Source organism: Zonotrichia albicollis, chromosome 6, assembly GCF_047830755.1.
Source record: "Zonotrichia albicollis isolate bZonAlb1 chromosome 6, bZonAlb1.hap1, whole genome shotgun sequence".
Taxonomy (NCBI): Eukaryota; Metazoa; Chordata; class Aves; order Passeriformes; family Passerellidae; genus Zonotrichia; species Zonotrichia albicollis.
The window spans coordinates 42,255,776-42,279,010 of NC_133824.1; the positions used below are offsets into that span (position 1 = coordinate 42,255,776).

The 23,235-nt window shown below is 38.4% G+C and overlaps 1 protein-coding gene across 1 annotated transcript in view; it reads right to left on the minus strand.

Annotated features, from left to right (window-relative positions):
• OTOG (otogelin) overlaps positions 1-23,235 on the minus strand; it is a 92,189-nt gene that overhangs the window by 59,408 nt on the left and 9,546 nt on the right. Inside the window, exons 6-20 of the mRNA XM_026793191.2 lie at positions 21,595-21,725; positions 20,638-20,744; positions 19,640-19,749; positions 18,704-18,829; positions 17,415-17,523; positions 16,517-16,563; positions 15,909-16,054; positions 10,229-10,361; positions 9,078-9,255; positions 7,187-7,311; positions 6,095-6,307; positions 4,318-4,483; positions 3,735-3,809; positions 900-943; positions 305-458 (exon numbers count right to left, since the gene is read on the minus strand). Coding sequence (XP_026648992.2) covers positions 305-458; positions 900-943; positions 3,735-3,809; positions 4,318-4,483; positions 6,095-6,307; positions 7,187-7,311; positions 9,078-9,255; positions 10,229-10,361; positions 15,909-16,054; positions 16,517-16,563; positions 17,415-17,523; positions 18,704-18,829; positions 19,640-19,749; positions 20,638-20,744; positions 21,595-21,725 — 1,864 coding nt within the window. The remainder of the gene's footprint in view (positions 1-304; positions 459-899; positions 944-3,734; positions 3,810-4,317; positions 4,484-6,094; positions 6,308-7,186; positions 7,312-9,077; positions 9,256-10,228; positions 10,362-15,908; positions 16,055-16,516; positions 16,564-17,414; positions 17,524-18,703; positions 18,830-19,639; positions 19,750-20,637; positions 20,745-21,594; positions 21,726-23,235) is intronic.

The window sequence follows — 23,235 nt, forward strand, 5'->3', positions numbered from 1 at the left end:
TCTCAGCCAAATATTGAAATAAGACGTTAGGTATTTGAAAAAAAATCTAGATAAACAATTCTATTGTAACAGAACAGATTGAATAAAATAATTTCAATGCAGTTTCTCTATTCTTGTTTTTTGATCATATTACCATGAAGTATTTAACTGCATTTGTCTCCTGGTTTTGCATTTATCACCACTTTAACAGCCAGTACTGTGGGGTAAGCCTTGACAAGTTTGATGCTCAGCCTTTGAGATCTCAAATTGTCCAAGTATCACAATCACGTTTGTGCAGCAAAGATGCATATTTGTCTGTACTCACCCTGGCGGGCAGACACAGCCTGACACACAGGGAAGGTGTGCTGAGAAAGTGAGGTTCAGCAGCTGATTCTCACAAGTCCTCTCTCTGCTGAGCTCAGGATCCACTTGTGGATTACTGCAGTTAATATAAATCTGTCCATCTGGGCAGCTGTGTGCTGGGGGAAAATGGACAAATGCTTTACCTGAAATTTTGTGTTCTGTAAGTATGCGCAATAAGAATTTATAACAGAAATCATAACATCCAGCAATACTAGTAATTCACCAGTAATACTAGCAACATACATTTGCCTCTCCTCGTACTATTTGGGGCAAAGCTAACCTTTGTTTGCCCTACTGAAGGTCTGCTGTTTATCATGCAGCTAATCCTGTCTGCATTACCAATATTTTAAATTACTGGGGAGGGGAGAGGAAAGGTTTTTCAGATTTAACAGTATTTTGAACAGTTAGGCTGGTACAAAGCAAGAGAATTACTTTTAAACACACAAATAGGATCCCTTCTCAGAAATTAATTTGTACACATCGCATTACGTATCTTCAAGACTGGAGGAAATTTATTCACTGGGCTTGAAGCATCTTGTCCCTCTCCCTTCACTCACCTATTATGTTGTTATCACAGTTCATTACTCCATCCCTGCAATGGCTGCAATAGAAATACACAAAAGTGTACTGAGAGCCAGGAACAGCTAAAATATATTAATATATTCTATTTATTAATGCAAAATAAGCCAATAAGAAATAATTTTATAAATGTTTGCACTGAACATTATAACTGTCAATAAAGCATTGCCTTAACTCATGAAGAACATTAGTTAAACTCCAAACTTCTGCTTATGCATCATGTTATTAGGAGTTAAGATGCATGGGGTGACAAAAAAATACATACATGAACATACCCCCATACTGCTCCCCAGAAGACATTTCCCCTGCACAAAACAGTTCAAAGCTGCATAAAACTCAACCTAACAGGATACTGTGTGCAGGGAAGCACTGAGAAAACTAACACTGTCTGCCCCTTTCTAATTTGGGCCAAAATAGTCCTGTACTTTTCTAAAATGGTAGCAGCTCCTATTGCAGCTCATTGTCAGGGAAAACTGTAGCAGTGCTGGCTGAGTTTCAGGTCCTGGTCATCACTAAAGAACCAGAGGCCATGAAATCCAGCACTATTTTCCCATTCTTTTGCAATGCCTAAAAGAATTAGGATCCCCAGGATTCCTCTGGCTGGTCAGCAAATTCAGAATCAAATTCTGTATGGGCTACAGCCTCCCTGTGAACACATCTGGGGCTGTGTATGGACCCCAAAGCCCTGCAGGAAAAACACTCATGGACTGCACAGTATCACTCAGGCAAGAGGAAAAGGAATACCAAACGCAACTGAGAGGGAGGCAACTCAAAGGCTGATATAACATCAATGAAAATATTTTAAAGAACTTGTTGAAAGCAACAGAGCAGAAAAGCTATTCCATAGAGAAGAAGTTCCACTTTAAAAGTGGGAAGTTACAAATAGGAAGCAATTAAGCGGAATAAAGCATGGGGAGGAAAAAATAAAGATCCTAATTGTTTCTAAGAGAACGTGACAGATAAAAAGAACACTTCATCACAGAGCATTTTTTCCAGTTCATCCACACATTTATTCCTACATGGTTCCTAATGCCTTACTTAGAATAAGGCAATTCACAGGAGCTGACAGTCTGTACTTGTTGCCATCTTATTGCAGGGGCTCCATACTGTTGTCTCCTTATCACTAGAGTTCCACACCTTCTGGGTGTTTTCCTGCAGCCAGCTCCTCAGAGCACTGACTCCTTCTCCTTCACAAAGCAGCCACTGACCCCAGCTCCCCTCTCACCCACCCCACTCTTTTATAGCATCTTCTTCTCACTGGTTACAGCTGTGGCCTCTGAAAATAAGGCCATTTCCTAATCTTTGCTAATTGGCCCAGCTGCAACTCCTTAGGGGTAAGATTACTTGCTACACTATCTTTATTTTCTTACATTCTATCCCCCTACATGTACTTCTGCATTTGAAAGCCTTTCCCCTCAACAGATCTGTATATAGACTTATTAAAAAAACACCTCAAGTAAAAATTGTGACTCAAGACACAGATCTCTAATTCCAGCTAAAATCCTAGTAGTTATAAACCAGTTGATTAATTTTATTAACAGACAAGCTTCCAGATCCCAAGCAATTGCACTGAAATTAACATGAAGAGGATTTTTGTCCACAGCAATTTTTTAAAAAACTACATTCGTGGATGATCACATGATTTACATTCAACCATATATCCATCAGGTGGGTCAGCAAAATTAGCTGAGCTAGACCTTCGAGAAGGAGGATTAAAGATTTACAAGGAGAAGCCCCTTCTTTTGGCTGCCAGGGCTGTTTGGCATATTTTGTTAACAAAAACACCTTGGGAGAGCAGGCAACAGTGCACTCAGCCTTTGCAGGGCCTCATATGCATGATGGGCTGCCTGGCACACTCCAGGGAATCTGCCCTAAGGTAAAAAAATAAGCTAACTTGGTGATGTCTTCATCAATTTATAACAGTCAGTATTTATGGACTGCTGACAAGAGTGAGAAGGAGTTTGCATGTGCTCACCAAGTGCCCCCATTGCAACAGGAGTCTGACAACCCCAATCTCAAATGTGGCCTTTGTAACAAACTCAAGTACTACACTGATCACAGACAATTTGGTCTGCTCTGCTTTTAATTATGTGCTGTAACAACTGATACAGGCAGTCAGAGCTCAGATATTATTTCTGAAAGCTTTTTATCTAGAGAGCTTGTCATCCACATTACTTAACCTTCCCCAGACAGAAATAACTGCTGAAAAGGACGCAGCAGGCAGGAGCCAGGATCACCTAACAAACTTTCTTCTTTAATGTCAGGACTGCAATGATGCAAATGGAAGAGCAAGAGGACAAGATGAAATGCCAAATGGAAGGAACAATAACAGAGATGCTTATTTACCATTGGCTGCAGCTGACCATTTTTTGTGTTGTTTGTTAGTTGATAAAAGCCACATTGCTCTTTTACAATGCTTCTATACTAGTGGAGGACAGATTCTTAATAATGCCTCATAAATAGATTTAGAATCTGGCAAAGGGAAGAAGAATAGCAATGAAGATCTATGGACAGTCAGGAAATGTCTGTGCTGTTCTGGAGCACTCCACATTAGTATGGATATAAGAAATTATTGTGGCTTTACTTTCTATTTTGCACTTCAATACATTGCATTACAAAGCAGAGCAGCCTGGAAAGCCTAAGTTCTAAAGGATTTTTGTCAAACACAGAAAACTGATGCAGATTTATTCTGTAAGTTTCATTTAAAATAACTAAAACAACTGAAAGAAAACCCAACAAACTCACTAAAATTATTTGAAAGAGCTCTTAAAAATATGACAATTTAGTTATGTGAAAACAATTCTCTATCTCACCATTTGCCTAAAGAGGTCATGACATTTTCTCCCGGGGGATAGTCAATTCCTTGAAAAAAACATGGGCATTCATTTCTGGAATAGAGGAAAAACATGTAACTGATTAACCCAAACTGAAAAAAACAAGATAAAATTCCCATTAAATTTCTGTTCAAATTTCAATTGCTGTGTTGTTTTTGGTGTGGTTTTTTTGGTTAGCGGGGAGTTTTCTGCTTGTTCAGGGTTTTTTTTTTAAATGCAAGCAATTGATCTCAATATTGCTGTATAACTCAAGCCCATTTCAAACTAAATTAGTAGGAAAATGCAAGCTTATGTTTTGTATCTCTTATGTGCCAAAAACCAGACAAAGTGACAACTAGCGCTGATGATGTTGGATGAGTGTCCATGTTATAGAAAAGCTATTTCTGATCACACAGACATCCAGTTCTATATAATTCTAAGAGGGTCTAAGAGACCCAGTCAAGTTTACAGATGCCTATAATTTACAAGGGTACCAGTTAATTAATTTTCCACTCTGACTTGCAAATGTGGTGGTCTGAAAGCACACAGTGAGCGTGGCCATCAGAACTGCAACTTTACCCACCGCTGCACGCATCGCTCGGTCCTGGCATCCAAATACATTCCAGAGGGACAAGCACAGCCTTCAACGCAGTCACTGCTGCATGTCTCTGGCACAGACAGTGCTTGGCAGGTCCTGCCACAGGTAGATACACAAGTACTGTACTCCTTTGTGTCTTCACATGAAAGAGCTGTACAAACGAAACAAATCTCTCAAATTACGCTGCGAGAGACTCAAGGACCTCCCAACAGTTTTCTGATAAACATCTCCATTCTTTTGTTCCCAATCACATTAAATTCCACTAAAATTGCTATCTTGGCACTATGCTGTGTAAACTACACAGATGTAAATCCACAGTAATAACAAGTGCAATGTTTCTGTGCAGGTAATCCAGATTTACACCGTGGAAACTGAACAGCTGAAGCCTTTTTGCCTCCAACTCTGAAAGCCGTTGGTGTTTGTGCATGGGCTTTTGGAAACGCACAGCACCTTAAAAGAAAATCTTAAAAGCTTTAAATGAAATGTAAACTTTGTAGACGTTGCACAATACACTATTAAATTTTCTTTTTTATATATATATATCTGTATCTCATAAAGCTCCACTAAAAAAACACTGAAACATATAGACAGCAACATAAATTGCTCTTGAAATAAAAACAGATGAACATATTTTAAGTGCTACAAGCATGACTTTTTAAATATACTGTGAGAAAACTATACTTGTTTCCAGAAAAGTAAAATAAAATGAAATGGCTTGAGTGACTCAATCATAAGTGGGCACAGCGATTCATGCCCTAACAATTGCAAACAAGGCAGTCTTTTCAGATATACATTCAGATATCCCAGCTTAAGATGGTTAAGCTGGACTAAATTAATTCTCTTTATCGTGCATTAAAACACAGATAATTATGTGATGTGATGACAACTGCTAAATGCTAAGCTCTTGAATACTCCTTAGAAAAGATTCTCAGGCCTGTTAATAGAGCCAGACCTACACCGGGGGTATCAATTTCAGATTGTTTTATAGGGTTTCCAATTCTATACTTTTTTTTTTTTTAAATGCATGTGAGGGCCCAACACGCCCTTTCAGTATCTTTTTCATCACTAAAATTTAACATAAACTACAGAATTTAATATTATCCTTTGCTTGTGAGGATTTACGGAGTACTCACAGACTTCACCTTTATCTATAAAGATACATATAGTCCATAATGTTATATTCATTTTAAACTAAATAACACCACCAAGTTTCAACACTTGCTTCAGCACCTGGCCTATTTCAGTGTCACTGACAGTAAGAGAATAAGCCAAGAATGTCAGACAGCAGAAGTAGACAATAATCCAACTAAAATTGCTTAATACTTAATTCTTAACACTTAACTCTTCATCTTGTTCATTTAAAGAATTAGATAAACGTAGCATCTACAAGGAAAAGTAATCTATTTATGCAGTTCAGGAATAATATCTATATGGAATGAGATATGCAATGGCATATAATAAGGACTAACATATTTTGAATTCTGTACACATTTGAAGCCTTCTAACTACTTTAAAAATATTTGTAATATTTCATAAATCAAAGAACTACAGAAAAGGAAGAATTCTCTAAAAACGCTGGTACAAATTCTATCTTGACAGAAAATTCTTTTTAAAAAAGGAGCCTTGCCCTGAGTGTAAAAGTTCATGTTTAAATTAATCCTTTTCTCATTTAAAGTCCTGGATTGATTTAATTTTATTTGCTGATTGTCTCTAAAGTCCTCAGGCAGTAATTATTTAAGTCTAGAAGTGACAGGAAACTCACCACAATCTGGGACAGCTCCTCTGAAATCTATTACAATTCCAAACCTTCGGCAGTGATGAGCGTAATGGGCCAGAGCAGAGCAAAAACAAGTCTGTCCACATTTGCAAGTGTCTCTTCTGCACTGCTCAAAATAGGGAACAGGACTCAAATAGGGGTAGCATGGAGCAAAAAGATCTTTCGTAAGGATGCTACAAGCTTCCGCTGCATAAGAGGCTACACAAATAACAGATTAAAAACTGTTTCAGTGAGGGAGTTTCAAGAGACTTGGAACAAAAAGTGTCTTCTACACAATGCAACCAATCATGGTTATATACTATTGCCACATAAATATTTTTGTCTTTGTTACCTACACAGCTGTACAGAAGGACTAACATTCCTGTCCCAATCTGTTACCAACAATGCAGATAATTAGCACTGCACATGGTGTACTCAAGAGACAAGTGATGTTGTAGCAGGAGACATGACAATTCCCTAGCACTGCTGAAATCACAGGGGAAACCTTAATAATCTAGCTCTGTGTCTTTACAAGCGTTTAGTGTGAATACAAGTGGTAGAAATTGTGCAATAGATATAACTGATGACTTAGTGACCATCTGTGGTCCTCACAGCATCAGCCACCTGCATGTTATCCCAGCTGGATAGTCCCTTTCTAATTCTATAGGCTGGCAATGTGTGAGCACCTTTCTCCTTATTCTCTTCCATAGTAGACAACTAAATCAAGTATTTCTTTTTTCCAGTATTCTCAAAAATGAATACTGCAACAGTTTTAAGTCTCCATCTTAACTAGCAGCATCACCAACACAAGACATTCCACCAAATTTTAATGCATGTCTAACTAACCACAGTGTAACTGCAAACCAGAAATAAAAATGAGGTATTTCAAACACCTCTGCAAGTATTACAAAATCCTCAAACTACACAACGTGATTTTTTTAAAGGGATTGAACTCACCTGCCTCTATACTACCCCTAGGTACTCATTTCTTTCATGGGTAGGTCTGGTTATTTCTGTACCTGATCCAGCTAGGAAAATGGGCCCAGGTGTACTAAGCAGAAATGCATTTGTCAGTGAGAACCTGCCCTGGCTGCCCACCTGCCTGCAGATGAACATCACACGGATCCACCTGTGAGCTGTCGTGCCCAAGGACACACCCTGATGAAGTCTTCCAAGAGTTTCCAAACAGCTCTGGAGTGCTTTCTGTTACTCCAACTGGAGATCTTTCACAAAACACAAGTCAGTCAGAAAAAGTACAGTGAATTTGCAGGATGATCTCAGTTCTTACACCCTCTGATTCAAGCCCCTCTTTCACTGTTTCATATTCTCATTCACTCTTCTATAAAACTGTAATCCTAAATTTCAGGACTCCTTTTTTAGCAGGTAGAGGCTCAAAAAAAAATATTCTCTAGAGACTTTTTAAGGAAGAAAAGACCAAAACAGACCAAGTTCCATTTTTATAAGAAAGCAGGGAGCATCACTGTCCTGATAGTTTTAACTCTCTTATTTGTCTTTTTGGCTTCTTAGTGATATCTGATCCATTTTTAATCTCTCCTCTACCTTTAGTTTCCTGTCTGTTGCTGACTTCCCAAGCCCTTTACTCCTTGTAGGAAAGAAAATAAAAGAAACCCAAACCTCCAAAAATATAACTGCAAATGCAATTGAACAGATACCTGTGAGGCCTAGGAAATCGAAGCTGAGCAACAAAGACTTTGATCAAAATAACCAATAAGCACAGTAATGTTGTACAGAAAGAATGATCAGAACTGTACATTTAAATACAGAACATGATATTTGAGGGGAAATATTGCACGAGGCACACAGTTAAGAGTATTGCCACTGCTAAAGCAGCTGGGAGTGAAGGTGATGCAAAAGACACCCCTGTCTATAGCGAGTTTCCCAAATCTGCTGTTGATCAGGTTGGTTGTGTTTGTATCAATATGCTTTGATACCACAGAGTCTGTGTCATGTCTGAGAACAACTTGTAAGACTCCAGGTTTAAGGACTGAATTTACAAATATCAACTATTGCACAGCTTCTCATTTGCATGAGAGCAATCCAAAGACTGTCATCAAAAATACACTACAAAGCTATCTGTCAAACAAATATTTTAAGCAGCTTTACATTAATAATAATCTTTTCATTTAGATGCTACGTATTTCCTAGTCTCATTATAAATAATAGTCTGATAAGGCTTTTTAATCTGTAACAGAAACTGTCCAGAATTCCACTGGTATATTTGCATATCTGTCTTTTTAAATGGGAACTATAATGGAAAGCTTTCCCATTTTTCAATTAGTTTTGAGCTGGAAAAATTCCAGCTGTTCCAAGAGTAAAAAAAAAGAAATAATAGAAGAATTTTGTATTTTGTTCTGTCCTAACTTTGTGTTCTCCCAACTCCACTAGGCTTCTCTAATCGCCTGGAAGCCAATTTGTTCTTTAGTGTCTGTGAGACATAAGCAGCAGAGAAGTTGGGCAAACAGCAGCTCTGGCAGTGGTGCTTGGGCAGCCCTGAGCACAAGGAAGGGAAGCTCAGGCAGCAGCCAGCTCCTCTTGCTGCTCTGCAGGCACTGAACAATGGAGGCTCTGTCAGAGACAGCAGATTAGGGCTCACAGGAGAAAACAGGAGCTGGAAAGAGATAGAGCCTTGCAAAGAGGCAGAAAGTTCTGTATATAGGCCACTCTGTATTTTGGATAACATTTTTTCTGGTAAAATAGCTCTTGTGCATCAGATATATTTCACCAGAATTTTAAATTAAAATATTTCTAGCAAAACCGGGCTTGATATCCTGCAGCTGAAGCTACAGATTTTCTATTAGCGAATTGAACCCTACTGTCTATCTCACTAATGAAAAACTTCAAAATAAATTATTCTTGGTATCCATCCTGTCAGCCTCAGTACACACTTGATCCACCACTCTAACTACAGATATTCATATACTGGCAGCTCAGATAACTACAGATATTCAAATCTTGCAGCTCTGCATACAGAAAGTCATCCTCTGTGTTTCCATTGAAGGTCCCACAAAGGCCCACGGTGTCGTCCTTCCACCGTTCATCCACCTGAAGGTACAGCCTCAGTCCTTCTCTGTCGTAGAGGATCTGTAACCCAATCTGGGTCTTGACTTGCAGAAATACAGAGGACAGTTCCTGTAATTCAAATAACTCTGGGGAGCAAAAACAGAGACTGCTGAAAGGCAAAGGAAACCTGCTTGAAATTTACATTTTGTTTCTTGTCATTTCACTAGTGTTGGTTTACATCACTTTTATGTACGTTTTTTCCTATTAAGGCCGTATTTTCCTCTAAACATTGAGTTCTTGTGAAAGGTTATACTGATTCAAACTTTAGGAGCAAACCAAGAAACATGTGAGACTCACTACACTTGTTTAAAATGCATTGAGAGTTCACTGAAATATCCACAAAGGTAAACTAAATTAAATCAGTGTAAAGACAGCAACAATGCAGAACATGTGTAGACAAACTAATCCTAAAACCAGGAACATGACTCCCATTTCAAAACCTTTTTTTGTGAAATTGCCAAAGAGCCAAGGCCTTGCAGACAGCAATTGTACTAATGATTTGCATAAAAAACTCTCATTAAAGATAACACTAAATCTCACAGTCATATATACTATCCAGAATGCCAGACATCTTCAGGACAGAGGGATTTAAAAACTCAAAGCCAAAAGAAGCAAAATAAATTTTTTGTCTGAAAATCTGTAGCTCACCCCTAAGGGGCAGTAGGGTCCTTACTCCTTAAACTTACGTGAGTTGCTTACAAAAATGGGAGAAGAAATAATTTAATTCAACAATCAGAAAAAAGAATTTCCCCTCAGGCAAGAACTAAAAAACCTTGCAAATGTGTGGGATGGCATTTGGACTTGTTAAAATAAACAAAATCTTAATGTTAGAGACAACTAGCCTAATGCAGCTAGTGCACAACTCCTACCATTACTGTAAAAAGTACATCAAAAGTTAATTTGTGAAGCATTTAGTAAGAAAGAGCAATATTGACACTGAAATATGCCTTCTAATTTCAGTATGTTGGCAATACTGACAGTACCACAACACACACAAATGGCATTGAAATACTGCTCTAGTGTTTGATAAGAGTTACATGGTTATGTGTTACTCCTTACCATCTGCATAAGGCGGGTTAATTTTGTACTGGTCATAGATCAACACATCTCCTGAATGAGCCAGGGTCACTTGCCTCTTGGGGTCCTGCTTAAGAATAAGGCTGACAGACTGGATACATGACCCATCCTGGTTCTGCAAGTGAGAGCAAAGCAAACAAGAAAAGTTATACTTAGTGGGGATTGAAAATTTTAAGCTATACCCTGCTTCTTAGCAGAGTGCACTTAAAAAACATGCAGCCTTTACAGCTAAGAAAAATCAGTATATGGGTTTAATAATGACATTAGCACGCTATGCAAATAAAACACAGAAGTGAGATTTGGCAAGAGGAATTTGAGCAATTCTCACATAGCTCACACAGACACACACAATTCATGAGGCACCTGATTAAAGGCCCACTGAGGCTGAGTTAGTGCAGCATTGTTAGTGAGCATCATCTACAGAGCAGTGCAGCAAACACCAGATTTGTACTTTAATGTGTTCTGATATACCCAGCTCCTTTCAAGCATATTTTAAGACATAAAATTCTTTTAAGAACAAACATTAATGGGAGACAAAAACAGCTTGTGAATCATTATTTAAAACAGCACTTAAGTTCATTGTCTCTGAGGGGAGTTGTAGAATAGAGCATGTTCATAAGCTCTGTAGATGAATATTGATATAATGGGCAGCATCATGCCAGCATATAACATCACAACATCCAACTGACCCAGCTTGCTTATTGCTGCCACCACTGCTTATTCTTATTTGCATTTCCCTTCTCCAAGTCAAAATGTCACACAGAAAAATACACGAGTAGAAATACTGCATTGGAATCTGGATGAAATATTCTTAAGAAAAAAAACCCTAGACCAATCCCATTTACTTTTTTTTACACCTACACTCTTCAGTGAAACTTAATTTTCAACAGTACCAAAAGCAACTAATTAAATTAAATTCTACACCTCTCTTAAGTAACATGGAAATTAATCAGAGAGGTGATTAACAGAATTCAGTTACAATCAAAATTTTCAGGACAGGACGTCCACTTTCCAGAGCAACTACATGTACTTTGGCTTCCAATGTCAGTACGGAAAGAATGATTGTTAAAGCACATATATTAATTACAGTATTTTTCTTAACAGAATGAATTTGATCACTACTTAAATTTTTAAAAGAAAAATGCTCTATCAAAGAGAATCAGGTGCAGTGGTGGATCAAGAGATAACTCAAACTTCCCCATGTCAGCATTGACCTTGCTACATGCTAAAAAGACATAAGAATCCCAGTCTGCATTTTACTCTCTCATTGCACTAGAAGGAAATGGGGTTTCTGACACTCCAGCTACACTCAAATCTCTTCACCATCGCTTGAGACACCAACTTATTTCTACTGGCTTGGTTTGGCTGGGTAAAGTTCAGAGATGGTCCATTCCCTGCCGTCTGCTGACAAAAGGAGGAAGCACCCAACTCTTGTTTCTTCTATTCAGCCTCCTTCACTGCAAGACCTTGTAACCATTTAACAGCTATTCCAGAACAATGACCAAAATTGGGTCCACTCTTGTCACACTATTTGTTCATTTTCCTCTCATCTCAATTATCCATCTTCAATGTTTCAATGTTGTAACAAAAATATCTCTTATCAACACCACTTTGAGCACAAATTCAAAACAGCCTTATATACCAGAACATATACAGATATGTCTGAAATAACTTGGTCAAAGAGCAGTCTAGGTCTCCCTGCAGAACATTCCACACTGATTGGACCTGGAACTGTGCTGCAGCCAAGGAATAACCACCAGAGCTGTTGGAGGCTGCATTACTCAGCCCCACTGCCTCCAGTGAAGGAATGACTAATGATGAAACAGTAAAGTTTTAAGCATTTTCAGTGCTGAAAGAGGCAGTGAAAAAGATCTAGTCAAGATAACTTTTGGACAGTTGCACAAACATCAAAATTATACAGTGAATAGCACCATTCATGGTGTCAAGAGATCAGAATGATCAGGTCAAAGATTTACACTTCTATTCAACTCTCTGACTTTCACTGGGATTTGTCTAATCCAGGGCAAATGTTGCCCTGCTGGTTGAAAACCATTCCTAGAGCTGCAAGGATCTCAGGACAGTACCATGTGGCTCTGACAGATGCTGGACTAGCAGCAGAGCAGATCACCTGACAGCTCTTCAAATACCATGGACACAAGTACACACAATGGTGCGTAAAGATAAAGAAATACATGCAGACTTTCCCTGTCTCTAGATAATAATGCAACAGTGATCTTTCACCAGCAAATGAAATGATAAAATGCAAATTAAAAATGGTAAATTATAAAAATAGCTGGAGATATTTCATCAGCTCACCCAGCTCTCCTGGAGTGACAGTGAAGACAGACATCTGCCTCATGAAACCATGTGCTTGTAGCGTATCTTGCTGTCTCGCCTCTTGACCAAGAAATTAGGTTTCTGTGCATTTAATTCAGCAACAACGGCTACAGAGTGACAATATTTTGGTCTTTTAAGAAGCTAAAATTTAAAGAATGTCAGGTGGCATGAGGAGCAGAGGAGAACCAAGAAAACAACCCTCCATAGTATATGTATACATTACTGCACAGTATTGACAAAAGCTTTATTATTCCTTCAGGTTCAAACTGAAGGAGAAATTCTGCCTGACAATTGTTCTCTGTTCCAATAGACTGTTTCTTTCACAGCACTGCCCCGCCAGCTTTTGGCAGGTGTTTTCACAGGAATGGCCATTTCTCTCACTAGATACTTGAAAAAAAAAATCTATATTCAGAAGACCTTCTCATCATACAAACTACAAAGCCAGTGAGGCTGTCACCTGAAACTCAGATAAGGTTAAGCTGTGCCGATCACTTGACTGATTCTCCTTCCAGAAAGTGCTTAAACAAAATTTCACATCGTTTTGAAATAACTTGTTGCCTGATGACTGTTTATGTCACCAACTCTAAGGCTCAGGATGACTGGATTCTTTGATTCAGAAAGCTAAAATCTCCCCAGGTATTTTCTTTCCACATTTTCTCGTCTGCTCGAATGAGATGGGAGTGATAAGGCTTTTTTAAAGAAGCACATAAAATCTCAAACCATCAAGAAATATGAGATTCCACATTACAAATCTTTTAGCTTCCCATTTCAATTCATTAATTTTAATAAATGGGTAAAAAAGATAATGGAGGGTGCCTGGGGAACTGAAAAGCAGCTCCTCTGCCAAGTGGTACCAGCTGGTTGATAATCAGACCCTTGAATAGCTGCTCTGAAGCCCCACATTCTTGCACTCTACTACAAAAACTGTTCTCACTACCCTCTTACCACCTGTACACTGATAATTAAATCAGCGGCACATAGCCCTGGGACATATCCCAAAATCCTCTGATTACCCACCTGATTGCTAACATCCAGAATGCTTTACTCAGACCTCTATAAAATCTACACCTGTTAGGACTGATCAGATTACCTTTGTCAAAGGCTAGCTGAAGTATGAAGCTGAACATGCTGTAAAAGCCAAGAGAACCTGGGTTTTTTTCACCTGCAAACCACCTGGGCACAGAGACACATTAAGCAAAGTCACTAAGCCAGGCTGAAGAAGAAGGCAAGAGTCACTGCAAGGCACTGCACAGTCTCAGAAGTGAGGCAGAAAGCCAACTAGTCTGGTTATCACCTTCCCCAACAAAAATTAACCACAACAACTAAACCAAAAAGCACAATTCTGTCTATTTGTACAGAGAGAGAAGTGTTCCCAACACAAGGCAATGAGACACACATACATACTCTGCCCATTACCACAGGAGGTATTTGCTCTATTGATGGGCTTTCCAATGAAAACCTTTCCAATAAAAACCTGCTGTGAGCAAGAAGTCACTTTGGCCTCAACTCTCCTTGGATAAACAAGTTGCCTCTGCAGTTTCTCCTTGGCTTTTCCTCCATGATATAATACAGCTGCACTATACACAACCACATTTCTCAAGCTTCTTGGACTCTGCAAAATTCTGAGACTGACACTGACTGAATGGATGCACGCTTATGCTTATGTTTTGTTTCACACCTATTCTTTTATTTTTTTTCAATTGAGATGATACTAACTTGATCAGCTCCTCAGGATTCCAAGGTTAGCACAGAATGAAGTTAACCCCAACTTGCTAAAATAAAACCAAGCTAACTGAAATATGCATTTGATGTGGGGAATTCTAACAACCAAATACATCTTGAAACAGCCTCAATCTTTCTACAAATTGGAAATACTAGCAGGATAACAAGAATAATGCACCCAGAGGGTAAAGCCTAGAAGTTTTTTTAGAAGTCCATGTCCTTGCCAACATTTAATCTCGCAGCCTTCACTGTAACACTTCTAACTCCAAGAGCTAAAGACTGTTAAAATGTTATACAGCAATTTTATTTGCTACTCAGGAATCGACTTTTTCAATAGTGGTAACTTCTAGGCCCTGTCACATCTCACCTGGTATCCTGATAGGGTTCTCCTAGGAACCACAGAAGAGACATTTATTTCAGCATCATCAAATTTCAGAATATATTTGGTCTCTATTCCAGCTAAACTATTTTTCTTGCTTCCCAACTTGTACCACTGAGATCAGGGGACTCCCTGCCCTCAGTCTCCTATCTCTTACCTGGATTGAAAATAAATGACTTCTATTATAATAAACTTGTCACTGCAACTTTATTCTAACTTTCTACATAAGTCTTTTCTGTCCTCCAGAGAAGTAGGTTAAAATGCACAAATAGAAAATGACTACTGAAATAGGCCTTTAGAAAGTGTAGCATGACAACTTATATAATCATTTCATCTCCCCAAGGAAATCTCAACTGCATGAACAATGGAAACTGCAGAGAAGAGTGACTGCAATCATTAATGCAAAAAGGACTTATAGAATCATACATTTACTTAGAACACAAAAGAAAACTAATGTAGTTACCTCCACAGAAGTACAAAGCAATGGCACTAAATCTGATTTTATGTGAATTATGTAACAATGTGGGCCTAGCATATACAGATTGTCGAGAATTACAGCAAAGTCATTTAAGGCTATATACACCTCAAATACCTGTACAGTTGCTTCTAAATAAAAACTATTGCAGAAGGCCATTGGAGACAAAACAAATTAGGCTAAGATCCAAACTCTCTCCTACTGCAAGTCCAGCAGCTTGGTAATCACAACTTTTATTATAAAAGTGGGCAAAACCCTGCCCTTACATGCACATGTAGAAGTCAGAGTGTGAGAAAATCCTAATTCCAGAAAACAGCAGAGCTCTGTCACCTGCACTTCCCATACCATGGATGTATTTTTAAGACCTCTTCTACCTTGACATAACTTCCTGAACATCATAAGCCCTTCAAGACTGAAAAAAACCAAAACTCTGTAGTCAAAAACCCCACCAGTGCTCCACACCTCACACATAGCTTTATAATACACGCTCAGAAATGCACATACAAAATAAAGCAAAGAATGGGTCTTGGACATGAGGCAGGCAGAATATTTGGAGACACCTGTGCACAGCTTCAGAAACTTGCAAATATAAAATAGGATCACCCTTAGAATTATCTTTAATAGCACATTTAGTACCAGCTAAGCTCACACAAGCTTGTAGCTTGCTTTTCTTCTTAAAAGCTTTGTTTTTCCCCTCAGTCAACAGACCCTTCAGGACATAAAGGTGACAAGAAGGCTGCAAGTCCTACCTGTCCACAAGGAGCATTCTGCAAGGACACCGTGAACATCCCAGACGTGCGGCTCTTGGCCAGGATGTACTGGCAGGGGGCTTGGAAAGTGTATCTGCGCCCATCAAAGGTCATGAAGTGAGTGTCTCCCGAGACTGAGCATTCCGCTGAAAAACACCATAAATAATGCACCTAAATCTGCAGTAAAGACAGCATATTCCTCACAGTTATTGCTGCTGTGGAGTTCATACACTCTGATACATTCTATAACTTATAAAATTGTATTTATATTACAACCAGGTGTCAGGAACCAAAACGTTTCCTTGTTTTTGTTACGGAGTTCCTACCTGATGCCCAGCCTGGATACCTGAACAGCTCCTCCCCCAGAAGGAGGCAATAATATCTGTCATCTGTATATTATGGGTACTTGATTTGTGGCTCTTTAAACTGATTTTCAGAAACATTAACACATTTAACTGGTAAGCCAGGCCATTTTAATATTTAATCTACTGAGTGTAGATTGAAATAAAAATGCAAATTACATAATGAAACATCATATTAACATCTAAAAGTAGTATTTACTGAAGTAAGAATTGACTTATCAAAGATTATTTGAGGCTTTCACATACCTGGACATGTAAAATTTGTACAGATCCACTTTCCTCCAATGCAAGTGCTGAAACCAAAAGAAAATGTTCATACTTTATTCTGTGAATTATACACAGCTGTCCCTCAGTTGTTCTTCCTGCATCCCTTCCCTATGGAATGAGCACCAAGTGTCTTCAGTCTTACAAAAGGGTCCAACAGAGTTAATTAGCACTGTCTTCATGGCTGGAAGCTTGTCATGAGGACACGATCATGTGAAATTTCATCTATGCACCCAGTGTCACTATCATTTCTTTTTAGCTCCTTAATAACCATTAGAAAGGTTAAAGATTAATAATATATTAAAAATATTGAGTAGAAAAAACACAAGTAATTTGAATCTTACAACTTTTAAACATAAGAATCATTCGGGAGGAAGAAAAAGTTACAATCTGCAAATTCATCCATTTTCTTCAGTTAAGGTGATCCAATAAAAGTCACTTTGTCTCCCTACAAATTTTTCTTTCCTATTGATAAAATTGACTTTTAAATCCCAAAACAGCAGCTTAATGTCACAATTACATTAGGCTTTTTATGTCCAAGTGAGACAATACAAACAGGAGAAAAATTCAATACAGTTTTCCTGTTAAGATTTTGAAATCTAGATTATTTTTATTTTTAAGTGAGAGTCCAAAGTGAAAAACATGACTAAATATTACAATATTCTCTGCAATATTTGTCATGTTCTCTTCTTCCACATTAATAGCTTAATAGTTTATCTTTGCCTTAATTGCAAAACATACAGAGAATAGCAGTTTTTTATGTAGAAACAGGGAGCATTGATCAAGTTTATCCAATTTTAACTGCAATAGGCCTTGAAGAAGTTGTTTCTTATGATCATTCAAGGATTTGGCTCACAATGTAGTAAGAAGAATTACTCACCAGTTATTACATTCTTCATAAACCACTGAACCCATCTCAAAGAAACTTCCATGGTAGTCACAAGGACAGTCCATAGGCTTGACACACGATCCATTTTCATAAATTAAGCCTAGAAGAAAAAAAATAACAAGAAAAAAGTGAAATATCCGTGACAATGGCTGACAGAGCACTAACAATTATACTCAAAACCAACACCAATGATCATTTTGTAAGATAATAAATCTTTAGACTATTTGTTAGTCATTTTCACAAAAAGAAGTGCATTTGAATTACATTAAATAAATTATATTACAGGGATCAAGTCACTAAATTTCCTGAGATAGAGGAAATACAGTGAAAAAGCCAAGTATTTAATTACTGGGTGAGAGGGAGTAAGACACACACACAATAACAAACACAAACATACAGGCCATGCTGCTATGAGTGCCTTTGGCTTATTTACAAACACATCTAACACATTTACAAATCTTTGCCTCTATGGTCCTCATTTTATTGATTTTTTTTTGCCTTTTTTTCCTTATTACTATAATGATTATTATTATTTTCTTACCAGAGGACCAGAAAAAAAAAGGCTTTACCAAACCATCAAAGACAATTTACGACACATATCATTAAACTTATAAACAAAGGTTTAGAAGTTTATAAGAGGCAGGACTTGAACAGCCATCCATAACTTTCTGTCCTCTTTTAGACATAATTCTGAACTCAACAGAAGCCAATAACTAGGGGAAAACTGGATATCAACATCTGCTTTGGTGATGAGGGTAAAGGTTCGCTACAGACCACACTGCTAAATACCTCACTTGCCAGAATGATACAACAACCTGAGAACCTCAATATCAACACCTGTTTCTGGCGACAGGAATGAGTTTTATTTATGTCATGGTTTTGAGCTTTTCTAAGCACCCTAACCAGAAAAAACAATAAAACAAAAAAAAAAAAAAAAAAAAAAAAACCATGCTACCAAATTAATCCTCCCCAACCAATAAGAAACAATCAGCAAGCACCACAATCAGGAGGATGCAACAGAGCAAATCCCTTTCTTCACTGAAATTGTGTAGCCCTACAGGTAGAATGTGGATTTGAGCTGAAACCTATTCCTACTTTTTACAGGGAGGAAAGGGCTCCTGTCAGTAAGGAAAACAAGGTCAGTTACCCACACTGCTGGCACTCAGTTTATAAAGAGCTCCTGCTTTTAATCTAGGCAGGTCAGAGAGGGATGTAAACCTGGGTAGGCACAATCTGAATGTTGTGTGGAACCTGGGGTGTCCCTGAGAAGCAGAACTCACCATCTGGGCAGTAGCAGCCATCAATGCAGTGGAGCTCACTGCCAATGCACTGGGACTGCTGGTGGCATGAAACAGGGCAGCAGTTGATGCATTCACTGTAGGTCAGGGGCTCAGCACAGGTAATGACTGAAATGCAAAAACAGGCAGAGAAATGAAAAGGTGTACAGCTACTGTCACGGGGCACCAATGGATTGCACATGCTCCTTTCAGTGATCTGTTTTCTGGCATGTCAGTTGAGTATCTGTTCTCTAGACAAACGCTGTCTAAAACAATGGCTTTCCTAAAACAGGGAATTGGTACATTTTCACATTCTCTCCATTTCAGGTGCATTAAGAAGGAATAGTCTTAAATCATGCCTTCTCACAGCCGAGAGCTACTTGGATTCTCTCAGACCATCATCAGAAACAGTCAGGGCACCCATTAACAGAGATTTTTTGGAACCACAGAGGAAATCTTCTGTCATGGATGACAAAGCAATTCCTGTGGTCCAGGCAGGCAATCAAATTAGACAATCTCTTTCAAACTCACATTGTGACTTGTAATGTAAGTGAAGTCTTGTAATGTGAAGTCTTATGCAAGTACAATTTAAATTTGATTTTAACACTTGTGCCACACATTTTATCTATCACAAAGTCATGAAGACTTTGGCAATATTTAAAAGAGTAGCTCCATGAAAATAAAAATGTTTAGTCACCTTAAAGAATCACATTGTAATAAACTTAGTGCTTTAAAAAAATTGCACAGTACAAATTGCAATATTAAAGAGAAAATCCATTGCATTTATGCAGCCTTGAAGCTAGTCTGACTCACTTAATCGCTTCATTATGAATTATGAGTCCAAAATTGGAGGAAGGCAAAGAACTGAAACTATGAAGGGCAGCCTTTTCAAAGCACAAGGAGCAAGCAGCATTTGCAAGAGAGGAGCATGGGCATTACCACACTGCTGGAAGTGCACACGCCATCCATGAAGGGGCTTCCCTGCCTGGGCACACGCCCTGGCGTACTCAGTGAGCGCCCGACACCAGGTGGCATCATCAGCTGCTGACCTTACACAAATAAAAGGTGACATATTATTTTGTGCCTCCATTCAAACACACACTCATAACCTCATGAATGCTCCTGCACTGCACTCAGCCATGCTGTCTGAATCTACTTTAGCAGTGTTCTAAGCTACTGTGGCATTGGACTAGGTTAAAAGTCTGGAAAGGATAAAAACTTCCTGCCACCCTTGAAGGGAGGTCATCAGTTTAAGTATCAATACACCAAGACCTGATACTATTTTCCTGAGTAAATCCACAAAAGGAAGAAATACAGCAGTATAAGGAGACTTCAGTAAGGTGCTTAATTTTTACAGAAGTAGTATCTTGCAGAAAACTCACAAGAAGGAAGTGTAAAATTTCTACCAGTGAGCCACCAGGGTACAAGAAATGGAAATTAAATCTTCCGACCTGCTTTTTTTTTTAACTAGTCAAAACTGCTCAGAACAGGAGTATAGCAGTTTTACAAGTGTTAGCACAAGTTCAAATGGTTATCAAATTCCTCTTTTCAATGGATTACCATACAGCTTGCAGAAGCCAAACTGACCCATCAACTATGACATTTCACTATAGGCTTTAGAATGGCAGAAAGCACCTAAGGATGTTGCACACTCAATCAAAACAGATGACATATTCAAGACAGATAGACTAACACAACTGGAAAATATCTGGGCCTGATTTTGATCATTCTTATACCAAAGAAAATAGGAACAACTCCACAGCAGTAAAACCAGAACAAGTGAGAAAACCAAGACAACAGAACAATGTTAGATAAAAACTTACATGCAGAGAAAGCCACATATCAGCTCATTTGACATTTATAATTCATTCTTATGATAAAAGGACCGCTGTGTTTTTTAATAATAGCTTTGGAATTAGCCAAAAACATTCACTTACATGCAGAGGTCATTTGTGCAGCTTGCCATAAAAGAAAGAGGACTCACATACTCATGACATTGTTTAAAAGGGGGATGTAACAAGATATTACACAGAGCATATGCCCTCTGAAATGAAAGAGACAGCTGTTATAAAGAAGGCTTGCAAAAATAAACATAAGCAGAATAAAATAGAATGCTGTGGAAAACCAGAATAGACATCTTTGTGTCTAGGAATCACTTTCCTCACACCAAACAGAAGCAGAGTTTAGCAATACATTGCTCTCCATGTCAGAGTTTCCATAACATTGAAGCTTTCATCCAAAGTCATAGCAGTGCCCAAAAAGGGCACAGATAATTTTGCAACTAAGCCAAGACAACCTGAAAAAAGCCTTCATTTTAATTGAATTACACAGTAAAAGGCAAGAGAAATAAACCATAGCTGGCACCAGCTTCAGTTTCAAAGCACTTAAATTTAAGGGTTATATCCTGAAAATACCAATTAAAAGGAAAAACTACTTCAAAGTCATGGAAAAAAGCAACAATAATTCTCTTTTTAAACACTGGCAAATAAGGACAGAGCAAATAATGCTCTGACTCTGGTTTGGCTTCCCTGCTTCTTTCTGTCCTTCCTGTGGATAAGTTCTAGAAGAATCCTGTATTCTACAACCTGTGACCCATTCAGCTTCATAATCAAACAGTTCTGTTGGCTGCTAAGCAGACAGTATAATATTTGAACAGATCAAGAATTAAATACAGCAGAAAGGGGCGGCAGTGGGGTGATGAGAGGGCAAGGGAAGTCCTGCTGCAGCAAGCATTTCAATTCATCTCTCCCAAAAAAAATGCAAATATTTCCAATTTCCTTCAAAGCTTTAAATAATCATTGTCAAATAATTCATTGAAAATTCAAATTAAGTCAAATTCTTGCTCCAATTAGAATCACCAGCAATGTCAATAATCCTTTTGTGTTGACCCAAACCTGCAGAGATTCATGGCTTTGTGTCAGGCACGGGGGCTCACTGAGAAGAGATTTTTCCCACTCAGGTGTTCCTTGTGGAAGATTTTCCTGCCAGCTCTCTACGAATTCTGTTACATCATCTGTCAGCTTTCCTGGACAAGACACACACAGAGTCACACAGTGACTTCAAAGAACAACAGTGTTTCTATAGGATTTCCCAGGGAAACGTTTCAATAATCAAAGCACACCAAGAACAGAACACCCAACCCTTCCCTCTGCTAAGTGAATCAGCTGAAATCAATCTGATCCTTTCAAGAAGCAAAAAATACTTCCAAAAGGAACTAGAGAAGTGGGCTTTCAGGTGGCAGAAAGCAGCTTAAGCAACTTGGCAAGGAAGGGATTTAAGGGAGAAGGACCACACCTACCTTAGTCCATCAAAGGAATAAAGGAAAGAAAAGCTTAAAAAAATTAATAAATCAGACATAGGTTGATGCTGCCATTTTATAATAGAAAGCCCAACAGGGAGTCCAAAACCCAAGAAAGAGGAGGCATTCCTCGGTCATTGCAATGGTACAAAATGATTGTCTGAGTTACTCCAATACAGGTGTAACTCTTATTTAAGTAGAAATGTCCATGCTAGGGTTAAAACAACAAATCCATCATTAATATTATTCACCTTGGGCAGGTGGTGACTTTGATTACAGCTTGGATTACCCACAAATGCATATCTTGCCACATTACTACTACTGCTCCCCAAGCCAAGTGGATAAAGCTCATGCACAGTGAATTCACTCACTTGGGCTACAAATGCAGATTTAAGGGATGAGGACACTGAGAAAGGTGAGAGGAGAGAGAAAAGCCTCTAGGGAAATGACCCCTTGATCTTGGTATTAGCATAAACACCTTGATTTAGTGAGCAAAGTATTAGTGGGGGTAATGACTGTTAACAGGGCAGGGCTGGTGCTTTCTGAAACTGAGGGGAAAGCACAAACAACAGAGGAGACCACTTCCACTCTGAGCTTTGGAGGAGTGCTCTGCAGAAATATCCTCAGCTTAAAGAGGAGGAGCCAGCAGTTAAACAGCCCAAAGCAGTGATATCCAGAAGTTTTTATGGCCTCACTGAGGATACTTTTCAAGGGACCTGGTCTTTTCCTCCTGTTTTTTTTTTTCCTTACTCATTATATACATGTATTCATTCACTGTTTATTTACTGAAAAGAAATCCTTTCGGAAGTGCCTGAAATTGACATTGAAATATGACTGATTATTTCTGAAAGTGTTAGCCCATATGAAATGCCAGATCAAGCAAGATTAGACAGTTTCCATTAACTTGATTTACTAATTATAAATTTTTTTCCAATTGCAATACCTCAGGCTTCCACAGGCCTCAACATTTCTAAAAGGAAACTGAACATCTCAAAACAGATTTTACCTTTCAGGTCCCAGTAAAGTGAAGTACAAACACCATTGTAGGTAATTGAGCATGACAGCTTTAACATCTTCCTCCCTAGATCCCCACCTACATTGAAACTGGTCCTCTTCACTAAATATCATTTAGTACAAGGATTTCCAAATCATATTTTCCATTTCAAAAGCCACCCTTCTTAAATTCAATCAGCATTACAACTGAAAACTACGTAAGATTTATTTCAGCAGGAAAAAA